Below are 19,960 nucleotides of genomic sequence, written 5' to 3' on the forward strand. Positions count from 1 at the left end.
CTTTTTAAAAATATGTTTTTATTGATTTTTAGAGAGAGAGGAAGGGAGAGGGATAGAGAGATAGAAACATTGAGGAGAGAGGAATCATCAATCGGCTGCCTCCTGCATGGCCCCTACTGGGAATCAAGCCTGCAACCGAGGTACATACCCTTGACCAGAATCGAACCTGGGACCCTTCTGTCCGCAGGCCAAAGCTCTATCCACTGAGCCAAACTGACTAGGGCAGGTATATATATTTTTTGATGCAATTGTAAATGGGATTATTTTCTTAATTTCTCTTTCTGATAGTTCATTATTGATGTATAAAAATGCAACCGATTTCTAGATATTTATTTTGTATCCTGCTACTTTATTGAATTCATTTATCAGTTCTAGTAGTTTTTTGGTGACATCTTTAGGGTTCTATATATACAGTATCATGTCATTTGCAAATAGTGACAGTTTTACTTCTTCCTTTCCAATTTGGGTGCCTTTTATTTCTTCTTCTTGCTGATAGCTGTGGCTTGGACTTACAGTACTATAATATGCAAATTGTCTCCTTGGGTGGTCGTTTGACCAGGAGACCGAGAATTTGACTACTTACTATGACGTGCACTGACCACTCGGGGGTGACACGGAACATGGTGGACATTGGTGACACGCTGTGACCTCTTGCCAGCTACCTGGTGGCGGGGGTGACAGGGACAGAGGTGTGGTGAGAATGTGGGGTATCTGCTGAGCTTGCTCTCACTCCCCCTGCTACCTTCCCCCAGGACGCCAGGGCTTGCAAGCTAGTGCCAGGCACCTGCGAGAACCCTGCCCCGCACCTGCGCGGCCTCTTCCAGGTGAGCTGGGCCGCAGCCACTGGGACCACAGGGGCTGGTTGGGCTCCCCGTGGGTTTGCACAGGAGCAGGTCTGCAAGGCTGGCTGGGAGAGAGCACGCTGCCCTCCTGGCTTCTGTGCAGTGCTGCTGGGCAGCCCAGAGGCCCACGCTGTGTCCCAGCCCACGGTGTCTGGCCGTGCTCACCGCATCTCCTCGTGGGGACTTGGGCACTGTGACTCAGGCGGAGGGGAGTGCACGGGGGCCCAGGGGCCCAGGTGCTTCCCAGGGCCCAGAGATCAGCTGTGACCTGCCCTTCCATACCAGACACTAGTGCTTTGATTGGGCGGCCAGGACTACGGACCACACCTGTGCACGAATTTTGTGCACTGGGCCTCTAGTATTGAATAAGAAGGGTGAAAGCATACATCTCTGTCTTGCTCTGATCTTAAGGGAAAAGCCCACTGAGTATGATGTTGGCTGTGGGATTGTCATATGTGGACTTTATTATGTCCCTGGCAGATGGAACCCCTGATGATTTTCACAGTGAGATGTTATGTGGGCGCCTCTTCCTGGCTCTGGTGCTCGGGGCTGGGGAGCCTGGTGCGGGGTTGAGACCCCTGTCCTCAAGGAGAACCTTTGTAGCTGAGCTATCCCTCTGGGATCTCAGCCGCCACCTGTGGGAACAAAGCCAGCCCTTTCTGCGTTTCCACCCTTCCTACCGTCTCATGTGGCTTCCTTTGTAAATTCTTGGTTATAAGACTTCTGTTCAGCTAGTCTTCAGTTGGTTATTCAGGTTGGTTGTTCTATATTTTAGTTGTCATTCCAGTTTGATTCCTGGGAGGAGGTGAGTGTAGCTTCCACCTATGCTGCCACCGGTTATGGATCTCCCAATCTTTCATCTTTCTTAAGGTAGGCAGTTATCACTATAAAGTTCCTACTTAGTACTGCTTTGCCGCATCCCATTAGTTTTGGTAAATTGAATTTTTATTTTCGTTTGTCTCATTGTATTTTTCTATTTCTCCTTTGATTTCTTTGGCCCATTATTTGCTCAGGAGTATTTTGTTAAATTTATATGTATTTCTGAAAGTTCCAATTTTCCTGTTATTATTGATTTCTAGTTTCATACTAGTGTGGTCAAAAAAGGTACTTGTTATGATATCAGTCTTCTTAAATTTGTTTTGTGGCCTAACATTGTGAAACTGACCACTTGCCATATCTAGTCCTCACATTTCTCTCTTTTCCTTTCTACCTTCAAATATCACCATTTTTAGTGTGTTTTTTCCTTTCATTTTTAAGATATTTCTGATTCTCCAGTTCCTTACTTCCACTTCTCTGTCATGTTGCACTTAGGGATTAGATTTTGTTAGTTGTTTTATTCTTATTATCAGCACTTAGTGTGTGCTTAATAAGTATTTATACAAAGAAGGACAATATGAAACTTTATAGAAATGTGAAAAAGACTCCACCTAGTTTGACTGTTAAAAATTACTCCTAATTTCTGAAGGTCATTGAATTAAACAGAAGAAATTTAAAGCAAAATTCATCTCCAACTGGGGGTTAAGTTTACAATGCAAAGACTGACCAGAACCAGTGAAGATGACTTGCAACAGGAAAACCTTTTATTGAAACACCACCACAGAGAAAGCCAAAGAAATGTTACTACTCTAAAAATGATTTGTCTTCATTCACTGGGAGAAAAGCAGAAAAGTAAGAGGGCCCTTAGTTAGGAATCTAGCTTCAATTTGACATTTTAATTTAAGGCCATTCTTTTGGGGCTCAGGAAGGCACCCTCTGTTCACTCTTCATGTTGTTGACTTTGGTGGATTTCTCTTCCAGGGTTTGAACTCTGGACGAGAGAACTTTGCCACGTGGATCTATTTCTTCAACGATTGTTTTAATCACGGTGCCTTTAGAAGCATCTAAAATGACACATATGAATTGTTAAGATTTCTCAAATTCATAAAGAGGGAATAACGTGTCATTTGGAACATACACGAATAAACACTGAATGCTCAACACTGCTTTTGTTTACCTTTTATCTGATTTCCTGGTCCTTTGTAGCCTTTTGATTTAACGCAAGAGCTGTAAAAATATAGGGAGCTGGTATTAACAATTCGCTCTGTGTTTTGCCAAGGAAACGGAAAAATATTGATTTAGCATGGGAGAGCATTGGATTCTTAAATGACAGTAGAAGAAGTTTAGGTACACAGGATGTAGGTCATAGGTACTTTATACTTGATTTTAAAAAATAGTTAACCTTAAAATAAATTATTTTCTCAGTGAAAGCAGTCCTTACCCATCCTCTCCATCTATCAGGCGGCAGTAGGTCTCAATCTCTTTTTCCAGGTGGACCTTGATGTCCAGGAGCTGCTCGTACTCGAGTTTCTGGCCCTCGGTCTCGGTTCTGACCTGGTGCAGCTGCTCCTCCAGGGCCCCGATCTGAGCCTGGATCTGGGCCAGCTGCGCACAGTAGTTGCCTTCCGTCTCTGTCAGGGAGCACTCCAGGGACTGTTTCTATGGGTCAGTAAGACAATTTAGTAGAAAAAGTCACGGCGTTGTTTTAGAGTAAGGCAAAGCACATAGATATTTAGGAGCGTTATCTTTATGTAATGCAAATAATATTTCCTCAAAAGATTCCACTTGTTGCATATTAATTGTTGCCTTTATTATGTGTCATACCATTTTTATCTGTGAGAATAACACAGCTGCTGATGAATGTTACTCATAGACCCAGGAGTGTTAGCGAAGATGAAGTTGTTCCCTCATAGGGCACAGTGTATAGATTCCCCGCCCCCACCCCACCCCCCTCCCAATAGAGTCTGTGCTTGTGGAGTCTGACACAATTTGCCACTTTCCCCCCAGAATAAAAGTTCCCCTAAACTTTGCTACCTCATTTCTAATCATGTGACAGCCTTGTCTCATGAGGACTGTAGCTCTTCTTTGGAAAAATAATCCTGTAGTGACCTGCATATCTTTTCCAGAAGTAGAATGACTCAAAGAAAAGAAGGACCTTTTCATCTTTAAATCCTTTGATTCATTGGCTAGTGGGTCCACATGGGTTTATACAGGGTTTATCCCATAGAGGGATGCTTGCTGTAATTTTACATGAAATAAAGATGAGAATGTCTTACCCATTCATCTGCAATGATTTTTCTATAAAGTCCTAATTTCATTTACAATTATAGCCTCTTTTGTGGGTAAATCTGGAGGTTTACTAGCCATTGTGGAAAAAAAGTATAGACTTGGGAATTAGAAAATTTGCAGAGAAGTTATGGTTCCTTTGGATCCAACTGTGGGACTCTGGGAAAACGGCTTCACTTCTTTGGATCTCAGATTCTCCTTTTGGAAATAGTGACAGGAATTAGAAAGTCTTTCCTGCCTAAGCCCCAGAGCTATTGGGGACTCGTGTGGGTGAAAGTGCTGGGCAAACCCTTAATAAATAGTGTTATTATTATCATCATGCATGTTCAGCTTTGTAGGCAACCTTCATGCCTCTCCTTTGCTTCCTGTTTGTGCCACTTAAAAAGGAACTTGTAAGTGCTCTTAATTAAGTGGGCAAAAGGAATGCTAGATGAAGAAGCTAGGTGGGTTGCAAACTATTTTTGGTTTCTGATCTTTGGACTTGGGAGAGAAGATTCATGGTAAAACTATTTTTTTTTACGAGTGCCCCAAAATAATTGTAGTTGCTAATTTCTAATGTTTCATAATAATTAGCATCTAGGTATAATTTTCAGGCAAAGAGGATTCTACTGTGCAAAGTGCAAATGTGCCTTATTTCAAGCATAATAATTAATGCATACGTATCATGTAGAAGAAAACTCTCTTTGAAATATTTATTAACTTCTAAAGCAAACATTTGTTATTATTATTATTATTTTTAGTAATTTTGTACTTACCATTGCTAAGAGGGACTGAAGTTCAATCTCCAGGGTTTGAAGAGTTCGTTTCATCTCAGTAAGCTCATTTCGAGCTGAGGTGGTGGCCCCAGCATCGTCGGAGATCTGCTGCTGCAGCGAGGCGCTCTGAAACGCGGGGAGTTATGTGAGGGTGATGCTTGACCCCCCAGGGCCAGGTAAGCGCGCCCTAGCGAGGGCTCACCTTCTCGTTGAACCAGGCCTCCGCATCCCGGCGGTTCTGCTCCGCGAGGTCTTCGTACTCGGCCCGCATGTTGTTCAGCAGGACCGTGAGGTCCACCCCGGGCGCCGCGTTCATCTCCACGTTCACGTTGCCCCCGGCCGCGCACTGCAGAGCCTTCATTTCCTGGAACAAATTGGTTAAACCATGTTAGTTAGGATCTGAATGTTTTTAAAGGAGCCACACAGGCATGACCCATACAGTTAGACACTTTTTTTTTTTTTTTAGGGTTCGTTTCTTTAGAGGAGGATGAATAGAAACATTTTTTATTTTTTTAACAACTTTAAAAATATATATATATTTTATTGATTTTTTACAGGGAGGAAGGGAGAGGGACAGAGAGCTAGAAACATCGATCAGCTGCTTCCTACACACTCCCCACTGGGTGTGTGCCCGCAACCAAGGTACATGCCCTTGACCGGAATGGAACCTGGGACCCTTGAGTCCGCAGGCCAACGCTCTATCCACTGAGCCAAACCGGTCAAGGCTGAATAGAAACATTTTAAACAATCAAACCATATGGAGAAATGGACAAGGTCCTTCTTGAAATTGATTTAAGACATTACATTTGTCATCTGAAATGCACTTTTTTAAGTTTGGGAGGAAGGCGGGTTGTGGAATCGGGGGAGAGAGGCATCTACCTCCTCGTGATTCTTCTTGAGGTAAGCCAGCTCCTCGCTCAGAGCCTCCAGCTGGATCTCCAGGTCGGTCCGGCACAGAGTCAGCTCGTCCAGGACCCTGCGCAAACTGCTGACGTCTGCGTCCACGCTCTGGTGAAGGGCCTGCTCATTCTCAAACCTCAGAAAATATTTGGGAGTTTGATCACGTCAGTCACACCACTTTTTAGGCCACTGTAAAACTCGAAGCTTTGAGGTCAAACTGTTAAAATGTACTCAGAACTTCCCTTGGATCGGCCATAACGCAATACATGCATTTCTCTGAAGCAAGAGAATGAGAATAGTCCAACATTTTCTTTCATGTGATCTTCACATTCATCATGACAGCCCTCAAATTTCCCAAGCAAAATATATCATTCAGGCTAGTTATTATAATACACATTTGACAAACAAATAGAAACAAAGAATTGAGCCAACCTCAAATCGCCTAAATAAAGGAGTGACATGCTTAAATAACTTTTTAAAAAAATTCTCTTCAGCTCTACTTACTTTAGCCTGAAGTCATCAGCTGTTAGTCTTGCATTATCGTTTTGCAGGACAACACTGGCATTGCTTGTAGTTGCCGAAATGATCTGATGAATGGAGAATGAGTGAACAGTGAGGAAATCCTTTTAAAATTTTCAAATTTCCTTGAAGAAAGTCACCAGTGAAGTAATAGTAATATTTCTGGCACCCTGTCTCCAACAATAAGATGATTCTTTTGAAAATGGGAAATTTAAGTCTGACCTCTTTTACTCTCCCCCCCATAAAAAAATAAAACAAAACAACAACAAAATATTCTTTCGATAGAAAAGCCTGTAAATGTATAGCTGGAGACATTGGGCAGTTTTTGATATTTTGATATTATTAAATGCATCAATATGCACACTTTATACCAGGTGCTAAGTGAGACATGTTCAAAGATTAGACTTTTAATATACATTATTTTTAATATACATTATTTTTAACATTAATAACGGAGTACCGAGAATTAGAATCTGAAAGCAAAGCCCTGCTCCCAGTGTGTGGTTGCTTATATATTGTGAGTGTGTGCCTGTAGCTAAATACTCTTACGGGTCTTAACCCTCCTGACATTGTGTTTCTTACCTGGTTCCTAAGGTCGTCAATTATTGGGAAGTACCTGCTGTAATCATGATCCAGACCGCGGCAAGAGCCAGGCCCAAACTTCTCATACCACCCTTTGATCTTCTGCTCCAGGTCCGCATTGGCCTCCTCCAGGGCGCGCACGTTGTCCAGGTAGGAGGCCAGGCGGTCGTTGAGGTTCTGCATGGTCACCTTCTCGTTGCCGGAGAGGAGGCCGTGTTCATTCCCAAGGAAGGCAGCACAGGAGGCACTCCCGCCGCCCAGCCCTGCGCCGTAGCCGCCTGCAGGTGAGCTGCTCCCGAAGGTGCAAGAGAAGCCACTTCCGATGCCCGGCCCACCGCACGCGTTCCCAGCCCCAAAGCCAGCGCCCCCACTCGACAGCCGCACGGAGCCCACGCCCGCGCACGAACCCAGGCGTCTGGATGCGGAAGAAAAGCGCACAGACATGGTGTCCAGACTGGAGCGAAGCTTGTGCCTGGAACGAAGCTCTGTTGGCGAGTGTCCTGCCCAAACGGTTCAGTTTGTCTTTATATACACGTGATCAGGGTGTTTCTGGGTGAACCTTGCAACCCATAGGAAAATGGTGCTTGCCAGCTCATCATGAATTACTTGTAATTGGGTGACTTTTTTTTTTTTTTTTAATGAATGTCTTTACCCTACTGTGTCCATTTCTGTAGGTGGATAGTTACCTTGGGGTTATATGTTATCTCCGAAATAGGACAGGAAGGAGTATTATCAAGATTATTATAGTGACGCATTTCAAATTTAGGATGAGTAAGTCTTCCTGTCTCCCAGGCTTCAGGAGTATAAACTCCCTATAAGAATAAAAAAGTGTCATAGACAAATTTCTCTTTCTCTTGATTAACCAACTGCACTCCTTTTTTTTTTCTCCCCCAGCAAGTGAGGTATCATATTTATGGTTTTCTATGGATAATATGATCTTTCTTTTTGATAAGTTGAAAAGAATCTCAAGACCTTGGGCTTATGGTACCAGAGGAACGTGACCAGGTCTTAAAATGAAAATTGAAGAATTACCATTTCATCTTTACTGGTTTGCTGTCTAAGTTCTCTTGCTAACCAGGTTAAGTGAAGGTATTGGTTAACCTGTCTGGACCTCAGTCTCCTCATCTGTAAAAGGAAGGGACTAGTCTATGGCCTGTATGTTCGCTTCTATTTCTAGATTTCTTTTAAAAATGTAAATAAGGTTGCCTCTGTGTGGTGGCATTATAGGTGGATTTTATTATTTAACAAATGTTGTTGTTGTTGTTGTTGATTTTTAGAGAGAGAGAAAAGGAACATCGATGTAGATCAAAATATTGATTGATTGCCTCCTTGCATGCCCTCTACTGGGGATGGAGCCCACAAGCTAGGCATGTGCCCTGACTGGGAATTGAATCGCAACCTTTCGGTATACTAGAGAATGCTTGATCAACTGAGCCAGGCTGGCCAGAGCTATTTCTATATTTCTTGTATTTTTACATTTCTTTCATTATTTCTAGAAAACTTTTCTGCATTCACTGTCTCCACTTTTCATTTCCTACTCACTCCTAAATTTGGTCCTGCCACTTTATGAAATTAATCTCTCAAAGATTGCTGATTACCCCCACGTCACTAATCCAGTCATCATTTCTCATATTTCTTCTCCTACACTCTCTTAGACACATTTGATACTAAATTCAGTTTTACTGAATTTTCAATAATTGCTTTCTGAGAATACTTCTGTATCTCTGCTCCTCTTCTTTCTTCGTAGTTCATAGTTTCTTGCTCTAAAATTCGCCATTCCTGACATTCTGTGCTTGGTGTTCCTGATTTGCACACACACTCTCTTGGTGATCTCATCCCTTCTTGGCTCCAGGTGCGTGTTCTAAATATACATCTTTAGCACCGTCCTTTCCCCCCTTCTAGACCCACACCTTACGACACCCTCCAGACATTTCTACTTGGATATTCTGTCTTGACTTCCAACTCAACATATAATTATCTTGGCATCAAAATTTGATCTTTTGCATCTTTCTTCATTAGTTGCTGGTGGAATTACTGTGCCATGCTCAAGATTACTAAGAAATCTCTAAGTGCTATTTTCTACCAGCCCACAGACAATAGGTCAGTAAGTCCTCTTGAATCTACTTTTGCAGTGTCTCTTGATCATTTTTCTCTTTTCTATTTTCCTTGTCACTATCATTTTCTTTCAAATCAGTTAGTAGAACCCTAATTGGATTTCTGGTTTCAAATCTTTTCTTTCTATCAAGGTCATTAAGCAGCTGGGTGCCAAGGTTATTATTCCTGAAGTACACCACCATTCATGGAAGAACTTGGACTGTTTTAAAAAAATTTTTTTTATTGATTTTTTTTTTTAGAGAGAGAGGAAGGGAGAGGGATAGAGAGGTAGAAACATTGAGGACTGAGCCCAAAACCCTGGGTATGTGCTTTACTGGAGATCAAACCAGCGATCTCTTGTTTCCTGGTTTGACGCTCAACTGCTGAGCCACACTGGTGAGCAAACTTGGACTCTTGAATCAGATATATCAGCATTCGTATCCTAGTTCCGCCACTTTCTAGTTGTGAGCCATTGGTGGGGAAATCAGAATGGCTCTGAATGTCTCAACAGCCCTGGAAGCCATCATTCCCGTGAAGAGTGCCTTCGAAAAATTCTAACGGAAAACACTGTCCAACCTAAAGTTCTCTACTTTGACAATTCATCACGAGTGAGGGTGAAATAAAAATATTTTCAGACAAGACAGATCTCACAAATTTACCTCTTTTGCAAACTTTGTCAGGAAACCACCAGAGGGCAAAATGAACAAGAAAAGGGAAGGCTTAGAATCCAAGACAAAATAAATCGCAAATCATTATTTATTAGTCATGAGTGAATGGAAATGAGTGCACATTAACGTTTTTATTTATTTGAAAATAAACACCCCTTTTCCAGTAAAAGGTAACTAAGAAAACAGGCCCCCCCATAAGAAACTTATCTTTAAGGTAGAAAGTATTTCTATTATCTCCTTGATATTTAGAATAATGCAGTTGTGCAGGATCCTTCTGCAAATTATTCTTTTCTCAAAAATGACAGCTAGAAAGAAACCCTTTGTTCTGTCTTGCCATTGGTAATTTTAGATGTCTTTTCTTCAATGGACTGAATCCTCGATGAAAGGACTTTACCACGTTGATCTATCTCTTCAACCACCGTCTTTACCAGCGTGGTTTTGGATAAATCTAGAAGTAAAACATATATGAATACACATATTCAACCTAAAAGATTGCATGACAAAGAATTCAACTGATGGCTATAATATATTATGTACATTTTTGGTGAGGGAATAAATATCTATATATATAAAAGCTTAAGTGACTGGCTGATGGCCGACCAGCTGACTGGCTGACCGGCCAGTAGCTATGATATGCACTGACCACCAGGGGGCAGATGCTCAACGTAGAAGCTGCTGAGCTGCTTGGCAGCTGCGGTTCTCGGGTGATGAACCCGGAACCAGAGAGGAGGGAGCCCGATTCCGGGGTGCATCACCCAAGAACCACCCTCTCACAATCCGGGACCCCGCAGGGGATGTCAGCCGGTTTTAGCCCGATCCCTGCAAGCCAGGCTGAGGGATCCCACTGTTGCACGAATCCATGCACTGGGCCTCTAGCAGATTTATAGTAATATAGAGTGTCCCAAAAATGTATGCACACGTGTTGAATAATTATAAAGGCAGTGTTTATTAAAATACATTTCATTTTCAAAACTGAGCTATCAGCTGTTAAAGTGTGTATACATTTTTGGGGGGATACCTCATATTATAGAACAGTTTTATCCATTTAAAATAATATTTTAAGTTCCAAGCTAAGCACTTTGGTTTAAATTGTTTAAATACAGACTGTTGCCGTGGTGTACGGTTGCCATTAATGCGAAAATATTTGCTGCAATAGAAATACAATTAGATTTTATTACCTTTAGATGAATTCCCTGAGCCTCCTGATCCAAAGCCCTTTGATTTGGAGCACGAGCTGTAAAAAACAACAACAGTTTATTTTTTAATATTTCTGTTTTATCACTTTTGAATTGATAGATGAACATAAACTAAGTGAACTTTGTATGCCAAAACCAGATCCTAGTTTTTTATAAAGAAAAGTAGATTTTGGGGGGGCAGGAGATGAAGGTAATTAAATGTTATCTAAAGAGAGGATCTAAAACAACCTTCTCTCGATTTGATTTGTTTAAACCCACAGGTTTAGAGGCTGTGGCACACAAAATATGGAAGAGATGACTGCAGAGGCAAGAGACGAACAGGCTTTTTCTGCTGTGGGAATAAAGAAAAGGATGGAGGCATGGAAGGTGAACAGACAATGCGTGGTGTCACTTACTTTCCATCTCCATCTAGCAGGCGGCAGTAGGTCTCAATCTCTTTTTCCAGGTGGACCTTGATGTCCAGGAGCTGCTCGTACTCGAGTTTCTGGCCCTCGGTCTCGGTTCTGACCTGGTGCAGCTGCTCCTCCAGGGCCCGGATCTGAGCCTGGATCTGGGCCAGCTGCGCACAGTAGTTGCTTTCTGTCTCAGACAGGGAGCACTCCAGGGACTGTTTCTGAGGACATGAAAGATGTCAGGGCAAAGGGTGAAGCCATTTGGAGGGCTATGTAGGCCAGTGTTTTCCAGCAAAAGGCAGTACTGCTCCTTAGGCAAGCTTTGGAAATTGGTGGGGCTTGTCACAATAAAATGGGAGGTGGAGAAGGGGAAGCGACTGGTTTTACTGGAGATGGGGGAGGGGTGGGCATGCTAGATGGCCTAACATGGGCTAAATGGCCTTTTTGCCCTAAGACTTTTCCAATGGACATTCATGATGTTTAGGTAATATTTCCTATTATGACCTACCTAGGTATTAAAACGCTTTCTGGGGGTAGCACAATGAAAATCAACATTGGAAATCGTATATTTTGAAATTACATATGTATTTTTGGGTTGCCTATTGTTTTCGAGCTTATTCTGCTACTGTTTCCAGAGATCTACCCCACCACTGTTCCCAGGCCTCTGTGCTCTGTTTTTGTTTTCTAATCTGTCCTCGATTTTCTAATGTCAATCAAAGGCTTTTCTTAAGCTGAAGTGGAGATTTCAGCTTGACAGAAGTGGAATTTCAAGACAAGAGGCATATTTAATAACACAGTCCAGGCCATTATTTCAACACTATTTTATGAATACTATACCTACTCATTTCTACTTCCATAGTCTGTAATTTGTCTTGTCATGTGATCCCTACTTTAATTAAAGTAATTTTCCTCTTTCCCTTATCATATATAAATATATCTGGGTGCTTATTATTTCTCCTGATATTAGTTATTATCCAAGTGTCCACCCCCATCTACTCTTTCATTTCCCTTTTCTTCTTGTGTGGAGCAATTCCTGATTATTTAAAACAAAACTTATTTACCGAAGAAATGTGTAAGCCTCTGTCTCTTTCATTCCATACTCTAGGGTAGTTGGGCCCACGTATTTACATATTAAATGCATTTTATGTTAAAATACATTTAATTCTCCTTTTTTATTGCAGTTATGACATTGCACTGGTTTAAAATTTTTGTGTGTGTAAATTGTTAAATATATTATCTATTGACTTCATTTTAAGATTATAAAGAGGAAATTATAAAATATTTGTCATGACAGACAGACAAGAGGCTGATGGGTGCATTACATGGGTGATACTGGGCTCTCCAGGGGCAGAGGAGTGGAAGGTGACCAGGATGGTAATGGGGAGGGGGAGGCAAGAAGTTCAAGGGGTCAATGAAGTGTGTGATCGGCTGTTCAGAACTTTAACTTCCTTGATGATGGTATTCCTTTTTAAGGTTATTAATGCTGTCTTAAATCAGAGGGGACAGCATCTCTATCCCATCGCCTTCTGCTGTAAAGGTTGGCTCGTAGAGGTGGAAGGAGGGCAGGATGAACTTGGAAGTTGGTGAACTACTTGGAAGTTGGAAGCATATGAAACCTTTATCCATTTAGACAACTCCCAATTTACACAGGATTTGTGTGTGAAATTACAGGAGATTGTGCTTAGAATTCATCTACGACAAAATAACCTGAGGTATGGAAGTTAGTTCTATGCCACCATATTCTAGAATTCATTTATGTTGTATGTTAAAAAGGGTTTTTGTTTGTTTGTTTGTTTTGTTGTTGTGGATTATTTCATGAGCCCAAACTATAGTACTATACTGGCTGCATAGAATCTAACTACTTCCTAACATCATTGCTTCTGTGTGAAAATGCTTAAATTCGGATCTGGGAACTGAGTAATTAATTTCCTTCACCATAGCTCCAAAGTGAGAGGAGGGATTCCTATTCAGGGGACAGCAGCAGGAACAGGTCCTCAGGTTCCAGTCGTAGGAAAGAAGGGGGTGGGGAAGAGAGGAGGGTTCCAGGAGCTCAAAGTGGCCAGGAGGGTTTCGGGTACCAGCCACAGTGGTGATGAAGGTGAAGAGAGGGGCACGGTGGTTAAGTTGGGATTAAAAATCAGTGGTAAAATAAGTCTCCAATCTAAATGCTATATGATAAGGAAGCACTACCCCTTTTTAGGATGGCTAAATAAAAATAACCATCCTATTGTTTTGAGTATCTTTTTTTTTTCTTCCCCCCTTGGCTTACTGCACTCATTTGTATAATAATGGCTCTTTCTTTGTGTCCTGACCTGGTGTCCTCAGGGCGCCTGAAACCTCTGACGGTAACAGGGAACCCCTGGGCCCATGTGTGCCATCCTTCTCAAAATCCAGTCTTCTGGGTGCTGCCAGCCCACACTCCAGAGGGAAGCTGGTTTCAGTGCTGGGTTGTCTCCAGGGACTGTTGTCCTGGACCCCCTGGTGATGAGGAGGCTGGCAGGGCTCACACAGAATCAGAGATGCAGCCTCTTTTCCTCTGCCCGAGGAAAAGCGCCATGTGGCTTTTAATAGGCTTTCATCGATGCTAGGCGATGCTGAGGGCACCCATACCCGCTCTGCCCTGTGTGCGCGCCTGATGTCAGCCTGCGCTTAATTTTGTGGTGGAGCACACTGCCTGCTGCTTGCCATGCAGGGCTGAGACGAGCCACCCCAGGAAGGAGCTATTTCATGAAATGGGCCCTGATCACCTGCCAGGAAAGAAACCCTCAGTGACCTCAGGGAGGAAGGGAGCTCTGTCTTGTCCCTCTTTCTGAGTGTGTCTCAGCGTCTGTCTTTCCTGCTGTCTCCAGGAGGTATTTGTAGGTAAAAGCTCTAACAGGGGAAGCGGGAGGGCTTCAGTTAGGCTTGTTAGGATCACGAAATCCAGCTGACCTGCGCTGTCACCTACCATGGCCAGGAGGGACTGCAGCTCGATCTCCACGGTCTGCAGGCTGCGCTTCATTTCGGTCAGCTCGGTCCTGGCCGAGGTGGCTGCGCCCGCGTCGTCGGAGATCTGTTGCTGCAGGGTGGCACTCTGGAAGGCAGGGTGCACAGGGGTTCACTGGGCCTGCACCCTCCGGGTGGTGAGGGCAGGGCTGGCTTGGGGGGCCCTCACCTTCTCATTGAACCAGGCCTCCGCATCCCTGCGGTTCTGCTCGGCGAGGTCTTCGTACTCGGCCCGCATGTTGTTCAGCAGAACCGTGAGGTCCACCCCGGGCGCCGCGTTCATCTCCACGCTCACGTTGCCCCCGGCCGCGCACTGCAGAGCCTTCATTTCCTGGAGGAAAAGGCCAGCCTGACTTTAGGGGCCATTTACGTTCACCCCGCAGTCAACAATTCGAGAAGAGCTTCCTAAAGGGTTGCTTCATGCCTCAAAGGCTGTGGTTTAAATTCCAGTGTATAATGCTGTTACAGAGAACCGGAATAATCAAACAATGCCGGAGAGTTTGGAGTCACACTTTATTACGCGCGGGTCCAGAGGAAAATGTCTCTCAAATTCTGGGCCCCGACATGGAGGAATTTTCCCTATTTATATGTTTTTACCTTCTTTGTCTCCCAAATATGGGGTGTTTCCGGCCTCCTTTGCAAGTTCTTAAAAGAGCCCCTATGTGCTGGGGCCTTGAGACCTCAACCAAAGGCTTGGCCTGGTGCCAGCACTGATAATTTCATCCGGGGAAGGTTTAATGGCCTCTCTGAAGTGGGAGTAGTCTTATTTTCCTTATTATTTAAGCAAGCAAGCATTTAGAGAAGCCAAATATCAGGGTTAAAATTTCAAATAGCAGTTTTTATATAAGATGGATGCTTCAATGCAAGGCGTAAGATTTTTTCAAATGGACTCATTCGACCCAGAGTCATGCCCACCGTCTATTGAATTAGTTGTCCGCTAGTGAAAACAATCACAAACAACACCGCAGCGAAAAGGCAGCATCCCCAGAGAAGGGTTTTGTTTTCTTAAATGAGAAGGGGATACAAAGACCAGAGAGTGATGAGGCACATGACTATTGACTAAATGTCAGAGAGCATTCTCCTGGCCCAGAATCAAGCAGTAGGGAAAAAAAAGAAAGAAAAATCCCTGCCCACGTGGAACTCTCACAGGAGGGACACGAGCTTTCATTTACTGAGTGCTTCCCAGGCATTGTTCTAAGTGAAACAGGATTAAAAAAAAAATAAAAAAAATATTTTATTGATTTTTTACAGAGAGGAAGGGAGAAGAAGAGAGAGTTAGAAACATTGATGAGAGGAAACATCCATCAACTGCCTCCCGCACACCCCCTACTGGGCATGTGCCCACAACCAAGGTACATGCCCTTGACCGGAATCGAACCTGGGACCCTTCAGTCTGCAGGTGATGCTCTATCCACTGTGCCAAACTGGTGAAAAAGACAGGTTTTTGGAAATTTTAGAAATTAAGGGGACTATGGAGGAAGTGAAGGGCTGCAGAGCAGCAGAAGGTACATTTCCATAGAACAGGGAAGCTGAAAAGCTGCAACAGTTACATTTCCATAGAATGAGGGAGCTGGGAACAGCAAAAGGTCTATATGTACAGAATAAAGAGAAGGAAGCCCTTCATTCAGAAGGAGAAGAAAGCCCAAAGGGAATAGGAAAACAAAAAGGAAGGAGGTGGAGGCTGGAGGGCGGGGGTGGGGGGGGGGTGGGGGGTGGGGGGGGTGGAAGGGGGGGGGAAGAACCTCACATGTCCCATGTGAGGTTCAACCTTTGAGCCCAGGAGTTACTATAGTAACCAGGCCAAGGGAATAGTGACCAATCAGAGGGGAGTGTGGTAAATTTGACACTCTCAGGGTGATGTTGAGATGTGAGTGGCTTTGTTCCCACCTTCAGTGCATTCAGAGGTACCTCCTCTTGGTTTAGTGTCTTTAAGGAGGACAATGAATCCTGCTCCTACCCTAAAGGCCCACAGCTGGCTGGGCTGCTGTGGTAGCCATTTCTTCTTTTCTGGGATTGTTTCTTTTCCTGATGTCACTCTCTCTGCAATGCATGGATCTGCTTTTCACTCTCCTGATACTTACTCCGGTGACCTGACTCTTCCAACCCCCTGCTCTGGGACACTCTCTCCTCTCCCTGTTTCTCTTTTTTAATTTTTTTCTTTTGAAGTACTACTTCTCTTTCTCCCTCTCCCATAATTTTACCCTTTGGGGACAGTAGATTTGGTGTTTTAGCCATTTCTACCCAATGATGGGGTATGTTTGTCATAGTTTGTTTTCAGAAAATTTGGCATCTATGATTTTAGAGTCTTTTGCAATTACTTTTGGGGTAGTAATTTTTTTGGGGTGGCTGTTGAAGTTTCCTGGTGTTATGCGTCAAATAATGGGGTTATCATTGTGCAGGGTTCAATATTATAGTAAACACAGGCTCATTAAGTAGGGAGAACATTGACATCTATTCCTAGTCTGAGAGGTCTTTTGTGAGAAGATTGACTGCAAGAGAAGCCTATGCAAATAAAAGAAATAATGTTGTTGAAAAAAAGATGGTTGCATTAATGCAAAAGTAATGTCGTAGTTTCAGAAAAATAGAATATTATATCAGTCTAGAAAATGGAAGGATACAGATCAAATTACTAACATTTATTACCTTGAGGGATGAGATTAGAAGGGCAGAGTGAGAGAAATGAAATTCTTTCTGTATACGCCTGGGCATTGTTTGAGTTGTTATGATGAGCGTGAATTACTATTATAATTTAATTGTTCCCCGAAAGTATTTAAAATGGGTGCAATTGTGATCTGACCAGAAGTGAAGCTGCTCCTACCTCTTCATGGTTCTTCTTGAGATACGTCATCTCTTCACTCAGGGATTCGTACTGCAGCTCCTGGTCGGTCCTGCAGAGCGTCAGCTCATCCAGAACTCGCCTTAGCCCATTGATGTCGGCCTCGGTGTTCTGGTGAAGGGCGAGCTCATTTTCATACCTTGAGAGGCATTAAGTGAACATCAGCACAAGTGAGACTACCTCCAGAGACGGAACAAGAATGCCTCAATTGCTTTTCATTGAAAGTTAGACATTGAGTTAGGACTCCGAATATTATACAAGTACACATAGAAAGCCCTCTTCACTCCTCTCACCCAATTCTGTGCAGGATAATCTACAGATATTTAATCACACAAATGCCAATGGTATATCCCAATTAAATAAAACATACCGCTTTGTAATTTTACCTTGGTTAATATTTTTTACTTAGTCAAGAAATATTTACAAACATCTTTGCTCTTGGCACTATTCTAGACAGGCATAGAAATATAGTGATATTTTGTCACAGCAATGTAATGAGTATGTATAAATTCTAAGTATAGCTGATTAAAAGATTATAACATGCTTTGTATCATATTATAACATGCATTATTTCCTTTAATCTCTTAGGTTGTACTTTGTTCTACGTGGGATGACATGGAAATGCTTATTTAACACAGTAAATAGATAGGGAACTTTTTCTAGAGTGTGATTATTTTCTGTCACCTACTTTAGCCGGAAATCATCAGCAGCCAGCCTGGCATTGTCAATCTGCAGAATGACATTGGCATTAGCAGTGGTGGAAGAGATAATCTAGAAGAAATCAAGAGGGAGAACACAACAAATAAGTCGCTTTTATAATTTATTATTTCAGGAGATAAGAAATGTTACACAATGAAGCTTTTGCATAAAACTCTGACTTCCTTAGGTAACAACCAAAATGTTGAAAATTTAATTTTTAAAAATTACAGGTATGGTTATGCTCATATATATGTTTTTTCTCATATACTCATATAACTTTAGAACACAATACTTTCTTATCAATGAACATACTTCAAAATAAACAATAGTGGAATAATTAACATTTAAGCTACATGGAAATTCTTGAATCCAAGTGCCTATTTCTGACTAATAGGAAGAATTATTTAAATAAATAAATAAATAAATAAATAAATAAATGCAATGTAAATTACGATAACAGTTATAAAGCATTTCTTGTTGTAGTTCTGTCTTTTGCAAGGTAATTCTTCATTTTAAATAGTTTGAATAGTTCCAAATTTGCGATTTCTCACCTTATTCTTAAGATCGTCGATTGTTAGGTGATATCTACTGTAGTCATGATCAAGTCCACGGCAAGATCCAGGACCATATTTTTCATACCAACTCTTGATTTTTCTCTCCAGTTCAGCATTGGCCTCTTCCAGAGCACGCACATTATCCAGGTAGGACGCCAAACGGTCGTTAAGATTCTGCATGGTCACCTTCTCGTTCCCGGAGAGGAGGCCCCCTTCATTTCCAGCAAAGCCGGCACACGCTGCATTTCCAAAGGCACCACCGGCCTGGTTCCCACCAGAAACACTGCCCAGGCTCCCTCCCAAGGCACAGGAAAGTCCACTTCCAGCAACAGAGCTGCCACAGGCATTGCCGCCTGCAAAGCCCACACCTCCACTGGAGGGTCTGACGGATCCAGTTCCAGACCGCAAGCAAGTACGCCTGGACCCGCTGGAAAATCGGAGAGACATGGCAGTATGAGAAATGTTCCTTGTCTGTGGATAGCTGTAGCTTCAAAGGAGAACAGAATATTGTGCACGCATGGTTTCTTTGGGCTTTTATACACAACATTTGGGATGTTTCTATTTGAGTTATGCATGCCAAGAGAAAAACGGCATCATTCAGATTAACATAAAATTATGTGTAATTGGATGATTTAAAGAAATTAATGTCTACCATCTCTGGCTGTTGCTCCAGGGTGTTTGTTATCTTATATATAATAGGGTTCATTCTATATTAAGTTCATTATTTTAACTTCTAATTTTGGATGAGTAATCCTTTACTTTCATCTTGACCCTAAGAATATACCATCATTATCTGGCACAGGATATTATAAAATTTTTAAAGTTAAGTAAGACTGTAATAGGGTACCATCAGCTACAGCAGAGTCTTAATTACCAGAGAGGTATATAAGGAACCATTAACAACAGAAGCACATATTTTATCCCACCAGAACAAAAAAAAAAGTGTTATTTTAAAAAATACAATCCTGGTAACTTCTCTGGTCTTACCAGGATCATAACATCTACTAATTACCTTGAACAATAACATAAATATTGACGGATTCCTTTATTTAACACCCTCCCCAGCCTAAACATATCTTTTCAATTGAGCCCAGAGAGGCTTGCAGAAAGCGTTCAGATAATTGTTAAAATGTGGATAAAAGAGTTTCCACCTCAGTTTGTTGAGACACTAAAGGAGATTACACTTAGCACAGTGTCTGGCAAATGAAAAACTGTCAATGAAGAGCAGACGTTGTTAATATTATTATTGTGTTACAAACTGTGTGTGTGTGTGTGTGTGTGTGTGTGTGTGTGTGTGTGGTAGGGTCTGGGGAGGTCAAGCTGGGAAGAAAGGTGAGGTGAGCAAGGAGAAGTGACCTGAGAAGCCTCCTCTTGAAGCAGTAGTGAGGAGGATGGGGTGAAGCAGGTGGAGGGGTAAGGAGGGACTTGGTTGGACTTGACTGGTTTCAGGTTCAGGTATAAAGTTTGTCACCAGGACAGTCAGGGTGTCTTCGGGAACTGTGTTGGCACAAGCAGTCCAAAGCCTGCTCAGCCAGTACTTGTCACCAGCATCAGCATGGCCTTTAAATGAAATTTGGCGAAGTTGTAAGATCTTTTTATTACTGTGGAGAACCTCAGATTTCACCTAATTCAGTCCCTTTTTATGGGAGATGAGTCAACTGAGACCCAGAAATGTTAAACAATTTGCTCAATCACCAGGCACATGCCAGGGGAAGACTTGGCATATGTTCAAGATGGCCTTGAGATGGCATCATGAGCATATTTTATATATACTCTAAATGAACCATGCTAATATAGATACCTGCTGTACATATTGTCATCAATAGTGTTAACATG

At 42.5% G+C, this 19,960-nt stretch overlaps 2 protein-coding genes across 3 annotated transcripts; both read right to left on the reverse strand.

The window, feature by feature from the left end:
* Positions 1-2,579: 2,579 nt before the first annotated feature.
* KRT27 (keratin 27) lies at positions 2,580-7,144 on the reverse strand. 2 transcript variants are annotated; one of them, XM_008144992.3, is made up of 8 exons: positions 6,701-7,144; positions 6,104-6,186; positions 5,579-5,735; positions 4,902-5,063; positions 4,700-4,825; positions 3,100-3,317; positions 2,836-2,885; positions 2,580-2,722 (listed from the first exon to the last, which is right to left on the reverse strand). In XM_008144992.3, exons 1-8 carry the CDS (start codon positions 7,142-7,144, stop codon positions 2,580-2,582), a joined length of 1,383 nt encoding a protein of 460 aa, XP_008143214.2. The 2 variants fall into 2 exon arrangements, with proteins under 2 accessions (XP_008143214.2, XP_054565566.1); XM_054709591.1 differs by having other exon boundaries at positions 2,836-2,903.
* A 2,623-nt stretch (positions 7,145-9,767) lies between these two features.
* Positions 9,768-18,645, reverse strand: KRT28 (keratin 28). The gene is made up of 8 exons (XM_008145002.3): positions 18,122-18,645; positions 17,560-17,642; positions 16,854-17,010; positions 14,205-14,366; positions 13,998-14,123; positions 11,054-11,271; positions 10,641-10,696; positions 9,768-9,910 (listed from the first exon to the last, which is right to left on the reverse strand). Exons 1-8 carry the CDS (start codon positions 18,569-18,571, stop codon positions 9,768-9,770), a joined length of 1,395 nt encoding a protein of 464 aa, XP_008143224.2. The 5' UTR covers positions 18,572-18,645.
* Between the last annotated feature and the right edge of the window lie 1,315 nt (positions 18,646-19,960).

This window comes from Eptesicus fuscus, chromosome 20 (genome assembly GCF_027574615.1).
Source record: "Eptesicus fuscus isolate TK198812 chromosome 20, DD_ASM_mEF_20220401, whole genome shotgun sequence".
In the NCBI taxonomy this organism is placed as follows: domain Eukaryota; kingdom Metazoa; phylum Chordata; class Mammalia; order Chiroptera; family Vespertilionidae; genus Eptesicus; species Eptesicus fuscus.